This window comes from Pleurodeles waltl, chromosome 8, assembly GCF_031143425.1.
Source record: "Pleurodeles waltl isolate 20211129_DDA chromosome 8, aPleWal1.hap1.20221129, whole genome shotgun sequence".
Taxonomy (NCBI): Eukaryota; Metazoa; Chordata; class Amphibia; order Caudata; family Salamandridae; genus Pleurodeles; species Pleurodeles waltl.
In genome coordinates this window covers 1,139,077,486-1,139,097,741 of record NC_090447.1, presented here as the reverse complement: position 1 = coordinate 1,139,097,741, position 20,256 = coordinate 1,139,077,486, and the positions used below count along the sequence as shown (strand labels likewise).

General features: G+C 42.7%; 1 protein-coding gene across 3 annotated transcripts; it reads left to right on the top strand.

The window, feature by feature from the left end:
• The first annotated feature begins 569 nt into the window (after nt 1-569).
• On the top strand, nt 570-19,439 carry KCNRG (potassium channel regulator). Of its 3 annotated transcripts, XM_069205353.1 has the most exons (3): nt 570-1,229; nt 5,287-5,383; nt 16,167-19,439. In XM_069205353.1, exons 1-3 carry the CDS (start codon nt 625-627, stop codon nt 16,236-16,238), a joined length of 774 nt encoding a protein of 257 aa, XP_069061454.1. In that variant the 5' UTR covers nt 570-624; the 3' UTR covers nt 16,239-19,439. The 3 variants fall into 3 exon arrangements, with proteins under 3 accessions (XP_069061454.1, XP_069061453.1, XP_069061452.1); XM_069205352.1 differs by lacking the exon at nt 5,287-5,383; XM_069205351.1 differs by lacking the exon at nt 16,167-19,439 and having other exon boundaries at nt 5,287-7,012.
• The last annotated feature ends 817 nt before the right edge of the window (nt 19,440-20,256 follow it).

Genomic DNA, 20,256 nt, shown 5'->3' with positions numbered 1-20,256 from the left:
TGATTGGATGCGACTGATCGATATAAGAGTACAGAGAGCTCCCACTAAGTCAAAAGATTCATCGGCCTAAAGAGCGTCCAAACGTAGGTAAATTGTTACTACGCTCCGCTCTATCAACTCCGAGTGGAAAACCGAGGGAAAACATACAGCAATCGGCACTACATACCTGGTTTCCATATGTTATTCCCAAAAATGTGTAATCCTTTCCCCAAATGAAATTACTAGCATCTAAGAGGGGAGGGCTTCATGGGGATTTTAACAGGGCCTTTGCAATTAAGGCCTAAATGACCCCTTAATCCCAGTTGAAAATGAGGAGTGCATAGAGGCACACTGGCTTTAAAGACTGCAACGCTCTTATATACAATTTGAAATCAAATTTACATTTTTGAGAAGCTCTTTTTGGGGAAAACACAAGGAATTACACTCTAATGTACTTCCGAACCGGTTAATCAGGAATCTCTTCTAGCAGTCAATGGAGAGTTGAAAAGTTCCCAAGCAACAGGTGGCTGCCTACAAACAGCCCGTGTTGTATTTGCTTTTGGTCGGCTGTTGCCTGGAAGTGCTTGGCATTTGCGGTGGTGCCGCTCCTACGTGCCCAGAGTGGGGTCGGTGCCCAGCAGTACGATGAGCAGCAGCGGCGGGTCGGAGCAGCCTGTCACCCTGAACGTGGGCGGCCAGCGCTTCAGCACCCTGCCCTCCACTTTGCGCCGGGTCCCGGACTCCCGCCTGGCCCGCATGCTAGATGGCGCGGCCGACAGCGACCTGAAGCCACTGGGCGGCGGCCAGTTCTTCGTGGACCGCGACGGAGGGCTCTTCGCTCTGGTACTGGACTACCTGCGCGCCGGCGGCCAGCTCTGCCTCCCCGTCGGCTTTCGCGATTACGAGCGGCTGAGGCGAGAGGCCGAGTTCTACGGGCTTCCCGCGCTCGCCGAGCTCCTGGCGCCAGAGGGCGCGCTGCGGCCGAGACCGGAGCTGCTGGAGCTGCGCTTCATGTTGCAGGAAGGTCGCGGCTTCTTTCGGCTTTTCTGCTCTAACAGCGGAACCTTAGAGGCTTTTGCAGCACGACTCTCTCTTTTCGTTTCAGAGCAGCCCCCGCAGGCAGGAGGGATGCCCTGGGGCGCCGCCCACCGACCATTGGTGCCCATGCCACTGCAGAGGCCCTCACACCACGATCTAATCTTCCAATGCGGCACAGAACTTTCACCGACGGGGGACCAATTTGGGGCCAGGTAGGGCCAATGGCGAAGTATATTCCCTATCTGTTCTGCTGAAACTAAACAAAGAGCGATTAAAATAAATTTAGGGGCAAGTGAACAACCTATGCAACTTATTTTTAAACTATGTTTCGAATTGTATCTTTCTCTTTTTTAACATATCCTTTTTGCTTTTCCAGAACAGCACACCATTGATCTCGGGGTGCAAAATTATTTCAGCATTCATAGCTATTTGGGAAGTGTTTACATATCAGGCATGATAACTACCGAGTTGCGGTTATCGTGTAATAGCATGGATGGAGTGTGAGGGATTAAACATACATGCCGACAGACCCAGTTCGGCGAGACTCCTGATTTTTTAAAGCCCAAAATTGCTTTGTTTTAGCTGTCTCCCCCTGAAATTACTTCTGCTCCAGTAGAAGTGTATAGTTTTCATTTACTATTTAGACTTGAACACAGGGGCGGATCGTCCACATGAGCGCAGGGCGTTGCCCCCGTGCGTGCCACCCGTTGCATACATAGTACATGTATTTTTTTGAGGGTAAAGTGAATTTATTTATGACCCGGCTGTGACTTCTATTATGCCAGTCTGATGACGTACCGCGGGCTGGTCCAAGCATAATTATTGGCATCCACCATGCTCATCGCAGTGAAATAAAGCATACACGTCAGTCTGGCCGTTTTGTTTGCCACGGCCAAACTGACATGCGTACTTTCGCTCTTTGCTATATGCAGTGTGCTATGAGCTGAGAGTAAACAGACACAGCCTCCTGGACTGTATATGAGCGCTGTGTCTGCCTGCCCCATCAATCCGAGTGCTTCAGTCATGCTGTTCACTAACACAAACAACATGAAAGCAGCATCGGGATTGGCTTAGTTGGTAGACAACATTATTAACTGAGGCGGGCGTTAAGGCGGTCAGGCAGCGCTGGGGCCTGAAGATAATTCACAAGGCCGGTTGACATGGAGCCCTTACTGCAAAAGAGAAAACTGTATCAGGCTCTTGGCTGCTCTCAGAGCACACGATCAAAATGAGACACCGGACGGGACTGGCGTAACACAGTATCAAGTATTTAACCAAGTAAGTTTAGTAACTTGGGCGTTTTGTCAGAGGATGCGCACATACTCTGTGTACTTAGCCGCCCTAATCCACTGTGACATTCCATTCCATCCGACAGACGGACTCTCGCAAGATCTTGCCTTTCCATTTAATGAAGGGCTCTGGGGCACGATTGACCTGGGAGGGAGTGGAACAATATGTGTTTATTGTCTCCACGCGTAGCCAATCAGATGTTGGGGCAACTGAGATCAGGGAGGCGAATGACAATTTGAACAAGATCACACAGTGTCAAGTGGAGAAAGCTTATCTTCTAAGTCTAGGGCACCAACATCTCTTCTTGATTCCTATATGTAATTGTGTGTTTATTGATATTGTACAATTTATAAGTCGTGAGTATGAGAGTGTCGCAAAGTTTTTTAAAATTATTTTTTACCTCTAAAGTCCTTCCATTGTTGACGCTGTGTGAGTTTTGCACAGGTCTGGTGTTGGCCTCCTTACACATGGAATCACAAAGAGCAAAGCTGAGACTATTCTCTGGGTGCCCATTCATCTCAGTTCCTTCTTTGAGCCGCCTTCATTCAGAATGTGCCCGAGCCCCATGTGGTCATCTAGAAAAAGAAATACCGTCCAATTGCAGATGCATCATATTTAAAATATTACAAGTGTGTAGGGGGCTCATTGTAATTTGAGTACGGGGAGTAGCCTGTATGCGTATGTGGAGGCACGGACATGAGCCCTCGCGCTGCATCCAAGAACTGGGCCCAGATTAACCTGCCACGAGAAAGTGCTTCTGGCAAATGAGGCGATTGGTGTGTCCCTCTGACTGTTCATCGACAGCTCAACCAGGTTCAAGTCACGGTGTCAGTTCAACTCGCATACTATCATATCGGCCAACAACTAGTCAATCTCCTCATACCTAGGCAATGAATACACTGTGATTTTGTGACGGTTATTTTACCCGCATTCGGTGAGGAAACCTCCCTCCAGGAGGGAAGTGCCGTATTTTCAGAAGACTGTTATGGTCATTTCGTGGATTATCTTTTGATTAACAATGGGTGATTTGGGCCACTCACCTGTAGCAAATACTCAGGGGTTTAGCGTGGTCACTATGGTTGGGGGGCTGTGAGCTTCAAAGTTCCCATTAATCGGGCGAGGACATTTTGGTCGGGGAGCCTCATCATAAAGGTACACAGTCATTACAATAATAACAAAGTAAAAGTAAATGCAGTGCTTGCTTGCTACTTAAACGTCATCCCTAACTTTTACGCCCTACCACTTTTACATTTCACTAGCAGCCACTGCTTGAACAGCTCTTCACTTTCCTTTACTGGGCTTTAAACGGGGCAGAACCAGATAGGGTTCAAACGTCGCAGTAATCAAACATCGACTTTGATATGGGTATCTCTAGAGGGCTCATTATTTATGTTCTTAGCTTTACTGTCTTTAGGACAACCATCCCAATTATGCATTACTAGACATCCACTGTACTGTGGAACATGTTAATGCTTATCCAACTCACATTTTCAATTACCAATACATTGATAAGAAGCCCGTTTTGGGTGTGCATCACTTTTTTCGTGACAGCTACAAAAAAAACAATCAGTCACTACTGTCAAGCCTCATCCTCAATGTAAATAACACTTGTAGTTTATTAAATTCCACATTCATTCTTATATATTTATCAAGCAAACATTGCTAAAAGTCCTCTCCTTAGGTAATTATATTTTATGTCAATAAAGCTCTTCAGACAAACTCAACCTTGTTTTTTAATATATTTTTATTGGCATTTCAAAGTAAACAAACATCTTTCTACAGAAATGGAAGTGGTACATAATCAACATCAATACTGGTACCTAATGTCTGTTCATTCCACCTCCCTTATAGTGGTACGACTTTCCCCTTCTTGTGTAAGGCAACAAACGTAGGCCTTAAAATGAATTGCCACTCATCAATATTATGAACTAGAATATGTTTATAAGATAATAAACAGCCCAGTACAACTCCCCCCTTAAAACCCGCAAATTCCTTAGTCAGTCGGATTAGAAGGAATCAATACACAATGTCATACTTGGGGTGGCACTCAGCTTTTGCCATGGTGGTTATAAGATGGGTAACAATATACTGCACCAATGCAAACACCTTTTGGTCAGGCTAACAACAAAGGTATGCTTACTGGGCATATGCCTTATAAGACTAAAAAGAAGATGCATAAGAAGGAAGGGTAAATAATCTTAGAGGTGGCAAAAACAAGAAGAGCGATACACTGGATGGACACTAGGGCCCCATGAATTAATGACAGGATGAGACTCATGACAAATAGAAGATGGTGGAAGAAATATATCTAAGAATGTCGCAGAGAGGATTTGGTAGCCTGTCAAATGTATGAGCAGTATTTAGCAAATCTCCCAGAATGTTTAACCCCCTGGACAAATTATGTTATGATGAAGAGGGGTGTTACTCCCACTACACCAAGGATCGCCTTCTAAGTTCTTTATCAAATACATTTCCACCTCTTTACAATGTACAAATAGAATGTTAATCAGAGGCATGCACTGTGGATTTGGAACCCTTCTGTAATAATTTCTACACTACGTGTGCCTACAGATTACTGCGTGTGTACTTTCAAAATACCTGGACTCTACTGCCTTTGAGTTAATGGATGAGTACCTTCTTTCTGAAGTGACCTTGTTTGCCATGTTAATAAGTGTAATTTATCATTGTTTATCAATATAAAATAAAGATAAATTTAAACACATCAGGTTTTTGAACACTCTACACCAGTACAGTTTCTCCCTGAGTTTAAAACTTCCAAGTTGTGTATGTTTTTGCATAAATGTGATGAGAGGAATGAACCTTCTTCCTTTGACAGGGTGTGTTGTAACTCTCTTAAGAGTTCAAGTTTTTCTGCTATTCCCTTGTTATGCCACAGTGTTTTATGTGGTAATGGGAGAAAGGTTTTGATGAAAAAATAATATATTACACAATTATAATAATAACTTTGATTTACTCTAGGTATGTTTCAATAAAACCGGATGAGAGAAAACTGATTAATGGGACAAATGTACTGGGGCTTATAATTGACATTCTACTTAAAGAAGGATTCCATTTGGTAAGCACCAGGACCATAGCATTGGAAGAGAAAGTTGAATGCTACACATTTGAAAGGATGAAAAGCCCTGACTTTTTTATTGTCATGGAAAATGACAAAATTGAGAAAAATGTTGTCACACAGATCAAACAAACACGAGCCACCAGAAGGAAATAAGAGGAGGAAATGTATCTGAAACTTTCTGGAGCTGTGTAAGCAGAACAACAACTCAGGCTATTCTCTGCACTTTGTGCTGGCTCCCATTGAGGTTCCAGTTTTGTTCAACATTTGGGCCCTGGAACCTAAGAACTACTATCTTCTTGGGCATTTTTGTTCAATCTACTTCCAACTAAGTTCCACATGGTCGATAAACTGAGGTTACTGTATTCAACACTGTTGGACCACAACTCCTTCACACCATTTAGGATATGGGGCCACCTGCTTGAAATGCAAACGGTCCTAAGTGGTTGATGGTTCCACACCTTAAACAAAACTTGCGAATTGAGTATTGTTTTCTTTTAACTGTTACTGTTTCTTATCTTATCCTAAAATATGCTTATTATGTTTACTTGCTGTTACCAGTACATTATGCCAGTACTCATATTGGTAATAACTTCTGGACTGGCAAAATAATGTTGATGCAAATGAATGTGTGCACATAATGATACACAAATGCGGTTTGAAATATCTGAAAGTTAATATATGAAATGTATTTGTAATGAAATTTAGTCCTAGAGAAAATGAGTTGACTTTATAATCCGTTAAGGCATGTTTTAAGCTTATGTGATACACTAATTCAGTTCAAATGGGACAGGCCCCATTTGAAATGTTTATAAAAGCAGGTCGACCAATTCCTCTGCTTGTGCGTCAGAGACTTGTTTCCTTGAAATCTGAATATATAAAAACATCTGCTCCCCCATGCGCCTTTCTCGCTGGTTACACCCATATCATACCGCACCTCAAAAAGGTTCACTGGCACCCCATTCGCAAGTTCAGCCAATTCAAACTTCTCACGCACACATACAATGCCTCACACAAAAAAGGACCAGAATACCTGAACAGCCACATACACCTTCACCAACACACCAGACACTTACTCTACTCTCTGCCTCACTCTCACTTGCACACAATCCCACATTTCCAAAAGCAAAATTGGAGATTGCTCATTCTCCTAATTGCACCCACATCATGGAACAACCTCCTTCAACACATTAGAGCCTCCTCCTCACTTCTTGACTTCCACAGGAAGCTGAAGACCTAGCTGTTTGTAAACGCACTTTGGGGACCACACACCTACTCACTTGCCTAAGCACCTGATGCCCTCTCAGGTCATTAGTAAGCTATACAAATTAATATAACATAATATAACATAGACTATATTTTCATGATGCAAAGCAAGATCTTGTATTAATCTGTTTTGTCTTGATTATTTAGAACGATTAATGGTGTTTACTCAACCACTTTTACAATACCTGTCAGATCAAGAATAATGCTTTCTGCCATTACATATCTAAACGTCCTACGCTGCATTAACACTGGAGATCACACAGTTTCAAAGAAATACAACACACTAATTTAATCTTTAGTTTTACCAGATCCACTACTTTTGTATCATTCACATTTTTTTTAATAAAAAGAGAATGCAGATCATCATTTGTCTGTAAACTTTCGCCAAGGGGAATGATTTATTTCACAAAGGGCTTCCATACTACATTCTAAATAATGACATTTTTACTAGTTTAAGTCACCTGAAAATGTAAATTATTTGTTACATGCAAAAAATATCCAAGAATCATTTTAATTTACTCCGCAAAAAAGGAGCATGTAGAGCAGGGGCGTCCAGTGGTTGGCTCATGAACCAGTGGGTAGGTTGTCTGTTGCTAGTTACTAGCTCCCAGACATTTAACCCGTCTTGTGTTGTCTCTGGAAAAATGCTACCTATTCCTGCCACAATGGGGACTACCCATATTTAAAATGGTGATCGTCTTGACGTATTGCGGATATGTTTGGACTAATTGTGGCTACCACAGGCACAATGATGGGCATCCTTGATATACTGTGCACATCTTTGGCCTAAACCTGGCTACATCTGTGTTAATGGTGACCACAATGGCTGTAATTTTAATGAGCGAGTGAGAAGTTTTTCAGGGAGTTTGCTCAAAATCAAACAAAAAAATCAATCGGAGAGGACCCACTCATGCTAGTTCCCTGTCTCTTTTATGTCAATTAGGTAAAGCAGCTCTGGGGTTTTCTTAGGACTCACATACTAGGGTTACCAGAGGCATGCTTCATCATAGAGCCCATGCCCAGATACTTAGAGTATCTGAATGGGCTCAACCTTGAGAATCAAGGGAGCTTTTGGCTATTCAGAGGGATCCTAAAGTTACAATTGTGTAAGGTGTCCTGATCTTAGTTTATTAGAGGAACACTTTGACAACATTAAAACAGGTGGACACACTCTGAGAAAGTAATTGTCTCTAGTGTACTTCGGTCAAAGTGTTTCAGCCAATACACCTATGCCTCAATGGGTCTCTTGGGTTTCATCAGGACCTCCTAAGGATACCACAATAATTATTCTATTTCAGTAGAGTACCCACTCTTTGTGAGTATATTAGTTGTGAATTTGCCCCACAACCATTCAAGCATGCTATACATGCTGACCTGTTTTGTTCCTTTCTATTAAGGTCACCTGTCGGTAATGTAGAGACACATGATTAGTAGAACAAGTAACTGTAACACTCTGTTGTGTGTCATTCTGTGATCACTGAACACCAAGCAGGACTATTGGGTGATTATAAACCATGCACCTTCATTTAATTGAACTCTTAAAATTAAAGAATATTAAAAGGTATATATACTTTAATACATCAGCTTGAACTTATTGTCTGCACACACAACATTCATAATTCTACCTCCTGATGAAAGCCAAGTAACCTGTTGAGACATAGGCGTATCGGCTAAAATATGTTGACCTAGTGACACAAGAGATATTAACTCTCTCATTGCGTGTCCCCGCCTGTTTTTATTGGTGTCAAGGTACTCTTCTGTTGACCTAAGATCAGGACATCTCAGACAGTTTTAACTTTAGGATCCCTCTGGTTATCAACGGGCTTTCTTGATTCCCAAGGATTTTCAAGGTTGAATCCGCCCAGATACTCTAAGTATCTGGACATGGACTCTATGATGAAACATGCCACTAGTAACTTTAGTGGGTGAGGGCCCGAAGAAACCCCAGGGCTGCTTTACAGAGAGGATGTAAAAAAGACAGTGAACTAGCATAAGTGGGTCCTCTTTTATTGATATTCCGTTTAATGGTCACAGCATCAGGCATAAAGATGGGTATTTTGGACAGTTTGTGTGTATCATTGCCATAATGGTGTTGACCCTCACACAATGATGGCCTTAAAATAATGGATATCATTCTTCACATATTGTGGGTTTCCTTGGCCCTATTATGGCCTCTCCAAGTATAATGGAGACTTTCCTTGGTATATTGCATCCCAGAGGAGATAAGACTAGTAGGCTTAAAATGTAATATATATATATATATATATATATATATATATATATATATATATATATATATATATATATACACAAAGGTTACAGGGACATTATAATTAGGTTCTGAATTTACTCGCACAAAACCAGAGAAATTCAGCAGTAATAGAGATATTTCAAGTAACTATAACTCACGGCCTACGATAAGCATAACTTGTGCCCCCACCATGCTCAGTTTTTACTTCAAAAACTTCAACTTCTAATGTTTCATTGATATTTTTATTGACCTTATAAAAGTTGCCATGAGTGCTGTAATATCTGGAGTAATTAGCAGTGTATGGCGAGGGCACGAGTTATAGTTACCTTAGGCTGCGAGTTATAGTTACTTGAAATAACTCTTACTATAGCTGCTGAATTTCTCTGGTTTTATGTGAGTAAATTGAGAACCAAACTGTAATGTCCCTGTAACCTTTGTTTTTTTAAATGTGAATTTCTATGTTTTTCTTTAAATTCTGTTTCCAATTATAGCGCCCCTGTAACCTTTTAAAAAACAAATTAAAGTAATATTCATTACTAAACGTTTATCCAACCACCGCTGAAGGCCTGCAGTCATGCATCCACTCCCAGACCTACTGAAAGAGTCATGCATCCACTCACACATCCACTCAGAGACTCATACACCTATTCACAGACCCACTGAGAGACTCATGCACACGCTCACAGGCCCACTCAGAGACTTATGCATGCGGGGTTGAGTGGTTATAGGGGTTAGCCACAGGGCCTGGCCTTCTACCAGGATCAAAGAACCCTTGTGAGTGGAACAAGATTGGGTGGTTGTAGAGGGTTGGCTGCAGGGACTGGCCTCTCCACTGACACCTCTCCTGTAAATGACAGGTATGCGTAGTAAGGTGTGGGAAGAGTGTTCTCTCCACTGACACCTCTCCTTGAGTGACAGGAGTGTGTACTAGAGTGCGGGGACAGACTGTCCTGTACACTGAGAGCTTTCTTTTACATGATAGGTGTGCATAGTAGGTTTTGGAGAGGTACTGGCCTCTCTGCTGACACCTCTCAATTGGTTGAGGGGTGTGCGTAATAGGGTAGAGGGATGGACTGACCTCTCCGCTGAGACCTCTCTCTTGGATGACAGGTTTGTGAAGTATGTGTTACAAGGAACTAGCCTCTCCACGAACACCTCTCCCTTTGATGACGGGTGTCTGTAGTAGAGTGTGAGGAGGGACTGGCTGCTCTACTAGGACCTCTCTATTGTATGACAGGTGTGCATAGTACGGTGTGGGGAGGAACTGGGTACATATCTGAGACCTCTCTTTTGGATGACGGTGTGTGTAATACAGTATACAGAAGAACTGACCTCTCAGCTGAGACCTCTCTCTTCGATGATGGGAGTGTTTAGTTGATTGTGGATAGGGATTGGCCGCTCTGCTGAGACCTTTACATTGGATGACGTGCATAGTAGTGTATGGAGAGGGACTGTCCTCTCAACTGAAACCGCTCTGTTGGCTGACAGATGCGCATAATAGGGTGTGAGGAGAGACTAGGCTCTCAGCTGACACCTCTCCCGGATGATGAGTGTGTATAGTTGAGTGTGGGTAAGGACTGGGCTCTTCAGTGACAGCTTTCTCTTAGATGACAAAATGTGCATAGTAAGGTGTGGGAAGGGACTAGTCTCTCTGCTGAAATCTCTCTCTTGCATGATACATGTGTGTAGCAGTGTATGGGAAGCGACTGTCTCCCCCCCGACAGCTTTCTCTTAGATGACAGGCGTGCATAGTAAGATGTGGGGGACGGACTGCACTTTCCATTGAGAGCTCTCTCCTACTTGACAGGTGTGAATGGTAGTGTGCAGGGATAGATAAGCCTCACTGCTGACATCTCTCCGGAGGGTGACAAGAGTGCATAGTAAGGAGTGAGAAGAGGGGCCTCTCTCCTGACAAGTCCTCCCAGGATAACAGGTGAACATAGTAGGGTGTGAAGAGACACTGTCCTCTCCACTAACACCTCTATCTGTGGCAACAGATGTGCTTTGTAGGGTGAAGGGAAGGACAAGTCTCTTCACCGAGACTTTTCCCCATGGTCATAAGCATATGTAACAGAGCGCGGAGAATCACTTATGTCATTACTGAGACCTGTGCCCATTGTGACATGCATAGTGGAGTGTTGGTAGGTACTACCCCATTGTTGAGACCTCTCCCAAGGTCACTAGTGTGCGTTGTAGGGTGTAGGGAAGGACTGCCCTTTCTAGCGAGACCTCTCCCCAGGGTGATGGGTATAAATAGTAGGCTGGCTCTGATGAACAAACACCATTTCCAGTAAGACTGCCTTCTAGAGTGACAGGTGCGCATACTATAGTGTATTCATAGATAGCCTCCTCCTTTTTACTTTTCACATCCTGCAAGATCTCAACCTTTACAAAAAAAAGAATTTATATTTATTTCCTCACAGTACTTATGCTTTAAAGACCTCCTGTCAATAACTAGGGAGACAAAATTGCTTTTTCCTAGTAGAGTGTATTGAGAGGTAACCTACTCCTTTCTGCTTTTCACAATCCCACAAGAGACCTGTGAGATCGCAAATTTTAAAGAAATGATAACTTTTTCATTTTTTTTCATCACATTACTCATGCTTTAAAGACCTCCTTTCACTAACTAGGGGGACAGAATGCCTTTCTCCTGTCCCTTTTTATAGCCTTTTTAGTTCATTCTCACAAAACCTGTAATTTTTCACAGTAAACATTAATGGTGGTCATTTAATTTTTAAACCTGCAACAGCCAGCCAATCAGAGCGCTCAATCCCACAGGACTTGCAGGAGTCAATTGGTCCCATGGAAGCGAGAAGGCTAACAGGAAAAATGGGCCTTTCACAAATCACAAGGCTCCATTTTCAAATTTGCACTCTTGCTGGCCTTTCGCGAGATTCCCCCAGACCCAACGATCCAGATAAACAATCATTTCTCAAAAATGAATGAACAGATTTACACCAAATAGCATGCTGTCTGGATCAGGATGCCAAATTTGGTATAATTCCGTTCAGCAGTTTTTGAGGTAGCACTGTCTAAAAAACTTTATGTAAAAATGAATGGTGATTTTGCATTTTGCCAACCCCCCTTTTTCTCACACCATACTTGACAGCTCACCCTTAAACTTTCACTGCATAAACAAAGCAAAAAGGGGACACTTTTTTGGAAAGTTTTGTGGAGATTCATCAAATGCTGCCAAAGTTATAAATTAAACAACAAAGACATTTTCCATGGTGACTGTTATAGTTATCTCAAGTAACTATTACTCATCCCCTAAGATAACTATTACTCATGCCCCTGCCATGCACAGTTTTCCCATGAATTTCATTGGAAGTGTTGCAGTGATATCAGTGATGTCATAAAAGAAATCATGAGTGATGTAATATGCGAGGTAAATAGAAGTCATGGCGATGACGTGAGTTATAGCTACCTTCGAGTATGAGATGAGTTGTAGTTACTTGAGATAATTATAGCTATAACGGGTGAATTTCAGTGGTATTTAGAGTTTGAAACATTATCGTTACAGAACATTTCACCTAACTATAACATTACTTTAACCTTTGGCTTTTTCAGTGAATTTCTAGGTTTTTTAAAATGTAAAGTAATATCTATTTAATTACCATATGTAAACCCAACCCCCCGCCGCACACAGCCTTTGGCAATGAGTGGAGGGGGGTTGGCTGCAGGGCTTGTGGCCAACTCTCCCACCCCCCCCTCCCCAAGGCAGCTAACCCCACACTGCACCGATTACCAAGATCTAGCTTTCTGTTAAATTTGGTGTAAATCTGTTAAGCGGTTTTCGCTGTAGTGGTGTCTACATTTCCTATGGGAAAATGAATGGGGCAAACTCATTTTGTGAACTCCGTTTTCCTTGGCCTGTGCTTGATGGCTCACCCCGAAACTTTCCATGTGCAAACTAGTCAAAAGTAGCCCTTTTTTGGAATGTTTTGTGGAGATTTGTCAAACTGGGCCAAAGCTATTAGCAACAGAAAAAATGTATTTCCTTTGAAAAGACGATCCTAACTATAACTACCCAGTATACAGGGAGTGCAGAATTATTAGGCAAATGAGTATTTTGACCACATCATCCTCTTTATGCATGTTGTCTTACTCCAAGCTGTATAGGCTCGAAAGCCTACTACCAATTAAGCATATTAGGTGATGTGCATCTCTGTAATGAGAAGGGGTGTGGTCTAATGACATCACCACCCTATATCAGGTGTGCATAATTATTAGGCAACTTCCTTTCCTTTGGCAAAATGGGTCAAAAGAAGGACTTGACAGGCTCAGAAAAGTCAAAAATAGTGAGATATCTTGCAGAGGGATGCAGCACTCTTAAAATTGCAAAGCTTCTGAAGCGTGATCATCGAACAATCAAGCGTTTCATTCAAAATAGTCAACAGGGTCGCAAGAAGCGTGTGGAAAAACCAAGGCGCAAAATAACTGCCCATGAACTGAGAAAAGTCAAGCGTGCAGCTGCCACGATGCCACTTGCCACCAGTTTGGCCATATTTCAGAGCTGCAACATCACTGGAGTGCCCAAAAGCACAAGGTGTGCAATACTCAGAGACATGGCCAAGGTAAGAAAGGCTGAAAGACGACCACCACTGAACAAGACACACAAGCTGAAACGTCAAGACTGGGCCAAGAAATATCTCAAGACTGATTTTCTAAGGTTTTATGGACTGATGAAATGAGAGTGAGTCTTGATGGGCCAGATGGATGGGCCCGTGGCTGGATTGGTAAAGGGCAGAGAGCTCCAGTCCGACTCAGACGCCAGCAAGGTGGAGGTGGAGTACTGGTTTGGGCTGGTATCATCAAAGATGAGCTTGTGGGGCCTTTTCGGGTTGAGGATGGAGTCAAGCTCAACTCCCAGTCCTACTGCCAGTTCCTGGTAGACACCTTCTTCAAGCAGTGGTACAGGAAGAAGTCTGCATCCTTCAAGAAAAACATGATTTTCATGCAGGACAATGCTCCATCACCCGCGTCCAAGTACTCCACAGCGTGGCTGGCAAGAAAGGGTATAAAAGAAGGAAATCTAATGACATGGCCTCCTTGTTCACCTGATCTGAACCCCATTGAGAACCTGTGGTCCATCATCAAATGTGAGATTTACAAGGAGGGAAAACAGTACACCTCTCTGAACAGTGTCTGGGAGGCTGTGGTTGCTGCTGCACGCAATGTTGATGGTGAACAGATCAAAACACTGACAGAATCCATGGATGGCAGGCTTTTGAGTGTCCTTGCAAAGAAAGGTGGCTATATTGGTCACTGATTTGTTTTTGTTTTGTTTTTGAATGTCAGACATGTATATTTGTGAATGTTGAGATGTTATATTGGTTTCACTGGTAATAATAAATAATTGAAATGGGTATATATTTGTTTTTTGTTAAGTTGCCTAATAATTATGCACAGTAATAGTCACCTGCACACACAGATATCCCCCTAACATAGCTAAAACTAAAAACAAACTAAAAACTACTTCCAAAAATATTCAGCTTTGATATTAATGAGTTTGTTGGGTTCATTGAGAACATGGTTGTTGTTCAATAATAAAATTAATCCTCAAAAATACAACTTGCCTAATAATTCTGCACTCCCTGTATTTGTGTCCTGGCAAACAACAGTGCTTGCCAACTGGCTCCAGATCGCCTGGGGTGCACTGTGACTTGTGCAGGTGTCCCTGCACTCAGGCTGCCTCCCCTACCCCCAAAGTCCCAGAAAAGAGCTCCACACTCACAAACAGCAGTGCCATTCTTTTATCATGCAGGGTAGTGCTATGGTACAGGTTCACAGCGCCACCTTGCACAATTAAAGATTGGAGCTGCTGTTGGAGTACTATATATAACTAGGTAGTTATAGTTGGGACCTAGTTTCCATAATAAAAGCGTTTATTCATTTGCTAATAATTCTTTTGCAATTTGATGAATCTTCACGAAATTTTCAAAGCTTATACTTTGCTTTCGTCTTGAACATTTCGGGGTGATCTGTCTTTACTCAGTCTCTCTCCCTTACCGTTTTTCCTCGCACCCGTAAAGGCTCACCTGTCTCATTTCAGAGGTGCTTGTGCCAGTGGCAACCTGATGGGCTAAGCATTGCTTTTTTATGATTATAATCTGAAGTTTGTGAGTTGTAGTTCAAACTCTCCGCATTCCCACTGCCTTGTCCCTCGTCCCTCATTACACTTCTTTTACCAGTCTTTTATTTTTGTCCCCTTTCTCATCCTCACCCATATGTAATGCACTTTGCTTTGCTCACTCCTCTGTCCAGTATTGTGATCCCCTTTCTTTTCCCTCTGGTATCTGACTTCCGCTTGGAAACTAATATCAAGATTACTTACTGTATTTAGGAAACACCTTAAGGAAATCAATAAAACCTTTAGTGAAAAAAGGGATTTCTTCATACAAAAGTAAAATCTCCAAACTGAAGAAAGATGTCAATAGGTTTATTCGTGAGAAGGTTTACCCCTTACATTATAATCGAACACTATCAATGGGAAACCCCAATAAGAAAAATACTAAAGGGTGGTAACAAGGGGCCAGGACTGGACATCCATTTCTGAAAACTAGAGTAGCAACAGGGTGGTTCCTGGTCCAGGTTCCCAAAAATTCCAAACTGTCATCAACCAGGGTACACGTTTGGCCCTCCAAATCACTTGTGACAACCACAACCATGGGGATACCACCATCCCCGTTCCAGGGCCCTTACTTTCCATCATATTCAACACATATTCATTTTCTAGGACGAGGAGGAGGAAGGTCAAGGTGGTGCATGAGAGGCGTAACAACAAGTACACTGGAGCCTCCCTCCATTGCCCAGACATACTAGGACCATAACCAGGGAAAAACAGGTGACAACCAGTCACAACTTAAACTTGTTGTCAACCTGTGATCACAATAACTCAGTATTCTTAATAAAAGACTGGGGGTTGTTCCCACCAACCGTGGAAATGAGTTTACCATTCACTCCGAATTAGCAGCCTCAGAAAAATTCCATTTAGATTAATCAAAAGAACCTTTTCTGTCTGACCACAATACTTGCTTGAAGAAGAAATCCACCTTCAAACCTCCCTTTCAAAATATCCCTCTCACAGTTCTAACACTTGAACAAGCAATACTAAGATACGTCAGGTCATTGAAGGGCAACCACCAACACCAATTTTTTAACCTGTCAAATACAGGGATGTTCATTGTGAGGGAACTGGGAAATGACCATAAGACTGTTTAAATTTCAGAATCACTTTCTGAGACTATTTCTTTTTTTTTTTAGATGTCTGGTGTCCAGGATGCCTTCATACCTGAAGGACAGCGAGGACGTCCTGAAGCTATTAGAGACTACTGACTTTGATGTTGACAGACATTACCTGATTGGACTTGACGTGCAATCTTTTAAAATCTGTATTCTACAGCAGGAGACGTTGAACACTGTTCAGACTCTATTCTGTTCAGCTTAGCATGACTCCATTACTCATATTAACCTGATAATGAATTGTGCCTCATTAGCCATGACATTGAACTTCTTTTGGTACATCACACAGCTCTTCCTAAAAATGACTGGGACTTTAATGGGTAGAGCCTCTATTTTCAACATGGCTAACCTTTATAATAATAATACATAATAGCTTTAAATACATTTTGAACATTCACCCATTTTTCTCCAAACATCAGCTTATGAGTTTTGAAAATACACCCGTTTTCATCTCAAATATGCGTTTTTTAATTTTGCTATACATATATTATTTCAACCTAGAAAATGCTTCTATGTTAGTAGGCTGGGCTGACCACAGAATGCTACTTACAGGTAGCTCACAAGCTACTCATTGGAGACACCTCCTTTGGATAAACCATTGCCTGTGTTTAAATGAAGCCCCAACCTAAGGGACTAGTTCATACTAGAGCAAGAGTTACTTCAACCCCCCTACAACATTCCCTTTGGTCCCTTCTGCATATCATGTGATATTACCCTTGCAGCACTTGTGATGTGTGCAGATTCGCAGAGAATAAGACATATCTTGATCTTGGTCTTAACACTCCTTGGGAATTATGCTAACCAACTAATTGTTAGAGCTCCGTGAGTTTAAATCGTACTTTTTCAATATGCCGGAAGAACCATGGACATGGCTCATGGAACGGTGACCACTAGTGCCACAATAGCCTCCAAATTGGCAAACAGTTGACACCCTGGCAACGGGAGGTCTAAAATTGGAGGACAATCTGGAATAAGACATTGAAAGCTATCCACACACCTGAAACAGGGCCGATGCGTTGCTTAGACCTTCACAGACTCAGAAGGAGATGCCCAGGCATGGTTGAATACCCAGAAGCCCAATCCCAGTAGACACCCCTGACACTAATGCTGATGATGCTTGTTTGATGACTGGAGCAGTTCCCTAGATAGAAAATGGAGGGCATCCATTCAGGCGCCCATTCCATAAACTTGAACTTTGCACATGAGTACCACTGAACTGTACAGCTGTTCTAATAGTGCATCACATCATAGTTTGAGCTGCTGAAGGAATAATAGACTTCACCACCGAAATACTCTAATCCCAAGTTAAAAATGTCCCTAGTTGGGAAGTCATGGGTACCAGAACTTACTTGGAACCTGAATCTTTGTTCCTTTGTCCTGCAGTCCTGAGAGGACATTACCTTATGGTGTAGATTGCCCCTTAATCTTATGGGCAGAAAAGCCTTGTTTAAAATGATGATACTCTTCCCGGTTACTATATGCACTCCAGAATTTCTCCCTTCATATCCTGCAGACTTAGTTTAGCATCCTAGTGACGTCCTTAAAACAGTTCCTGTGGGCCCATAAAACCTCTAGGGTCACCATGGGGAAGTGCGTCCTTTCTAATTATGATGGTGGGCTCGCCATGGCAGATATACGACTGTATTACTGGGCCACACACATCTTAGTAGTAAATGATAGCTCCATGGTGGTTGGGAAGACTCAGCTTATGTAGGAGAACTGGTCCTAATCGGGGTGGACAATATCACAAGCATCTGTTATGTGGCACCCATACCTGACTTTCTTCCGGAAATTACTAAAGTGGCATTCTGATCCTGGAAGGTGTCACAACCTTGGACTTGCTGGGAACGGAGGATCACTCTAGAGACTCCTTGAGAACAGGCTGCCAGCTAGACCGGGCGGTGCATCTGGAAGGGTTTCTGGGATAGAACCGAATTGGGATTTCGCATCTGGGGGATGTCTGGGAGGGTAATCATATCAAATCCTTCCAGGATCTGCAGATTGGATTCCAGATGCACAGATCTCAATTTTTTTGCAGTTACAACTTATGCATGCTCTCTCTGAAAACCAGGAGACACTGGGTGACGTCACCAAATACAGCCCAATGGAAGCTCACCTACTGATCCTGCAAGGAGTCTCAACCTTGGACTTGCTGGGAATGCAGGATCACTCTAGAGCCTCCTTGAGAACAGGCTACCAGCTGGACCGGGCGGTGCATCTGGAAGAGTTCCGGGGATCGAACCGAATTGGGATTTCGTATCTGGGGGATGTCTGGGAGGGTAATCATATCAAATCCTTCCCGGATCTGCAGATTGAATTCCAGATACACAGTTCTCAAATTTTTTCTGTAATTACACCTTACAGATGCTGTCTCTGAAAACCCGGAGATACTGGGTGATGTCCCCGAATACAGACAAATGGAAGCTCACCTACTTATGGGTCCCTTGGGGAAGGGAGGGATCTCACAAATATACAGGACTTTAGTTACACACTCCCCTGACCACATATGCCCCCTGAAGGCAAAATGGGAAAAATGGGTGGGTCAATTGGACGACTTGGCCTGGTGGGATGCATGTATGGCACTGCGTACCCTAGCAATCTCCGCAAGACGGCGCCGTATTCAATTCAGATATCTTCACCAAGCCTTTCATTCACCCCTTTGCCTCTGGAAGGCCAAGACATGTCTGTTACCTACATTTCTTTGGTATGCGAAGCCCAAAGGGGATTTCTTTCACACAGTGTGGGCCCGCCCTGTCGTAAGCCGGTTTTGGTCACAGATAATCACCACTTTTTCCAGAATAGTGGGTTCTCATATTGAAGTCAACGCCAGAATAGCAATCCTGGGAATTCTAGAGGACCCGGGGGATTCTGGGGGGACATGACACTGGGAGGGCTGGGCACCCTTCTGGCCAAACACGACATTGCCAAACACTGGAGATCCTCCAATGCACAATCCCTCGCGCGCTGGAGGAGGGACATGGACTGGTGCACTAAAGAAGAAGAAGAATTAATGTATAAACCATGTGGCTGCCCACGCAAGTATGACAAGGTTTGGTGTAAATAGTGGGCTTACCATGACCTGGGTGGGTGAAGCATATAAGGGAAACTACGAATGTCAGGGACTTGATCCCTACAGGTTCTTGGTGGGAGAGGTGTTATGTGAAAGGAAATGTGTCTTTTATGGTTTTTGTTGAAAGCCAAGTTACTTATGTCAAAACCTAATAAAGTTTTGACATAAAAAGTTATATATCCCTGACACTGTTATACTTAGTTGTATTCATGACTTCACATATATATTTCACTACAACACTCAAGAGCCTGCGTTTGCTGCTGCATCTCCTTCATGATGATAATACACTTTATTTCCTAGCATGGAACACCCTCTAAGATTCCACCGTCCAGATTAAACTACATTCGCCTTCAGCCACTCATCTGGTGCCATACCAGTGTCAGTATGACCAACAATGTACCTCTTCCCTTCTATGAATATCTCATCTGTTACTTCACTAGCACTACATGGTTGCTGTTATGACTCTTTAAATGAAGCTGTCAAACCAGCAGCATTAACACAGCAATTACAACACCTATAAGTCATTTTTATGTGCAAGACTTCATAACAGTATACTCTTTTTTTTTAGGCAGAGTATCCTCTAGAGCGCCTATGTTGGTACTGAACTATATTACCCATGAAACTTCAAACAATACAACTTTGATGTCATCACGACCATACGAACATCCCTCTTTGTCTAATAAATAACCACACCAGTTGCAACACTGTGTCACCTTTGCCCAGTGAGACATTCTGTTACAAGAGAACTGCAAATATGTATGTCTTCACATAAACTTAGGCTGTATTCTCTCCTTCCTAAATGACAACCATTTGATGTCCACACTTTATTGCTAATACAGGACATTGAGTTGCCTATCACCATTTCTTGTATATACCTCCTTGCTACTTTCTACAACAAGGCATAGGGAGATTACCCTCAACCTCTGATGGCATTATAATTTCAGCTTGTATGCTAATTATTTTATTTTTAAGTGTGTTTACTTAACTTCTTGGCTTACACACTTGCGTGTGAGAGGTCTTTATTTAATATATATGCCTTAC

Bases quoted from the DNA above. Each gene is read 5' to 3' on its own strand.
- KCNRG (XM_069205351.1), top strand. From the start codon at position 625: ATGAGCAGCAGCGGCGGGTCGGAGCAGCCTGTCACCCTGAACGTGGGC. The intron at 1,230-5,286 runs GTAGGGCCAATG...GATTTACTCTAG, and splicing joins GGGGACCAATTTGGGGCCAG to GTATGTTTCAATAAAACCGG.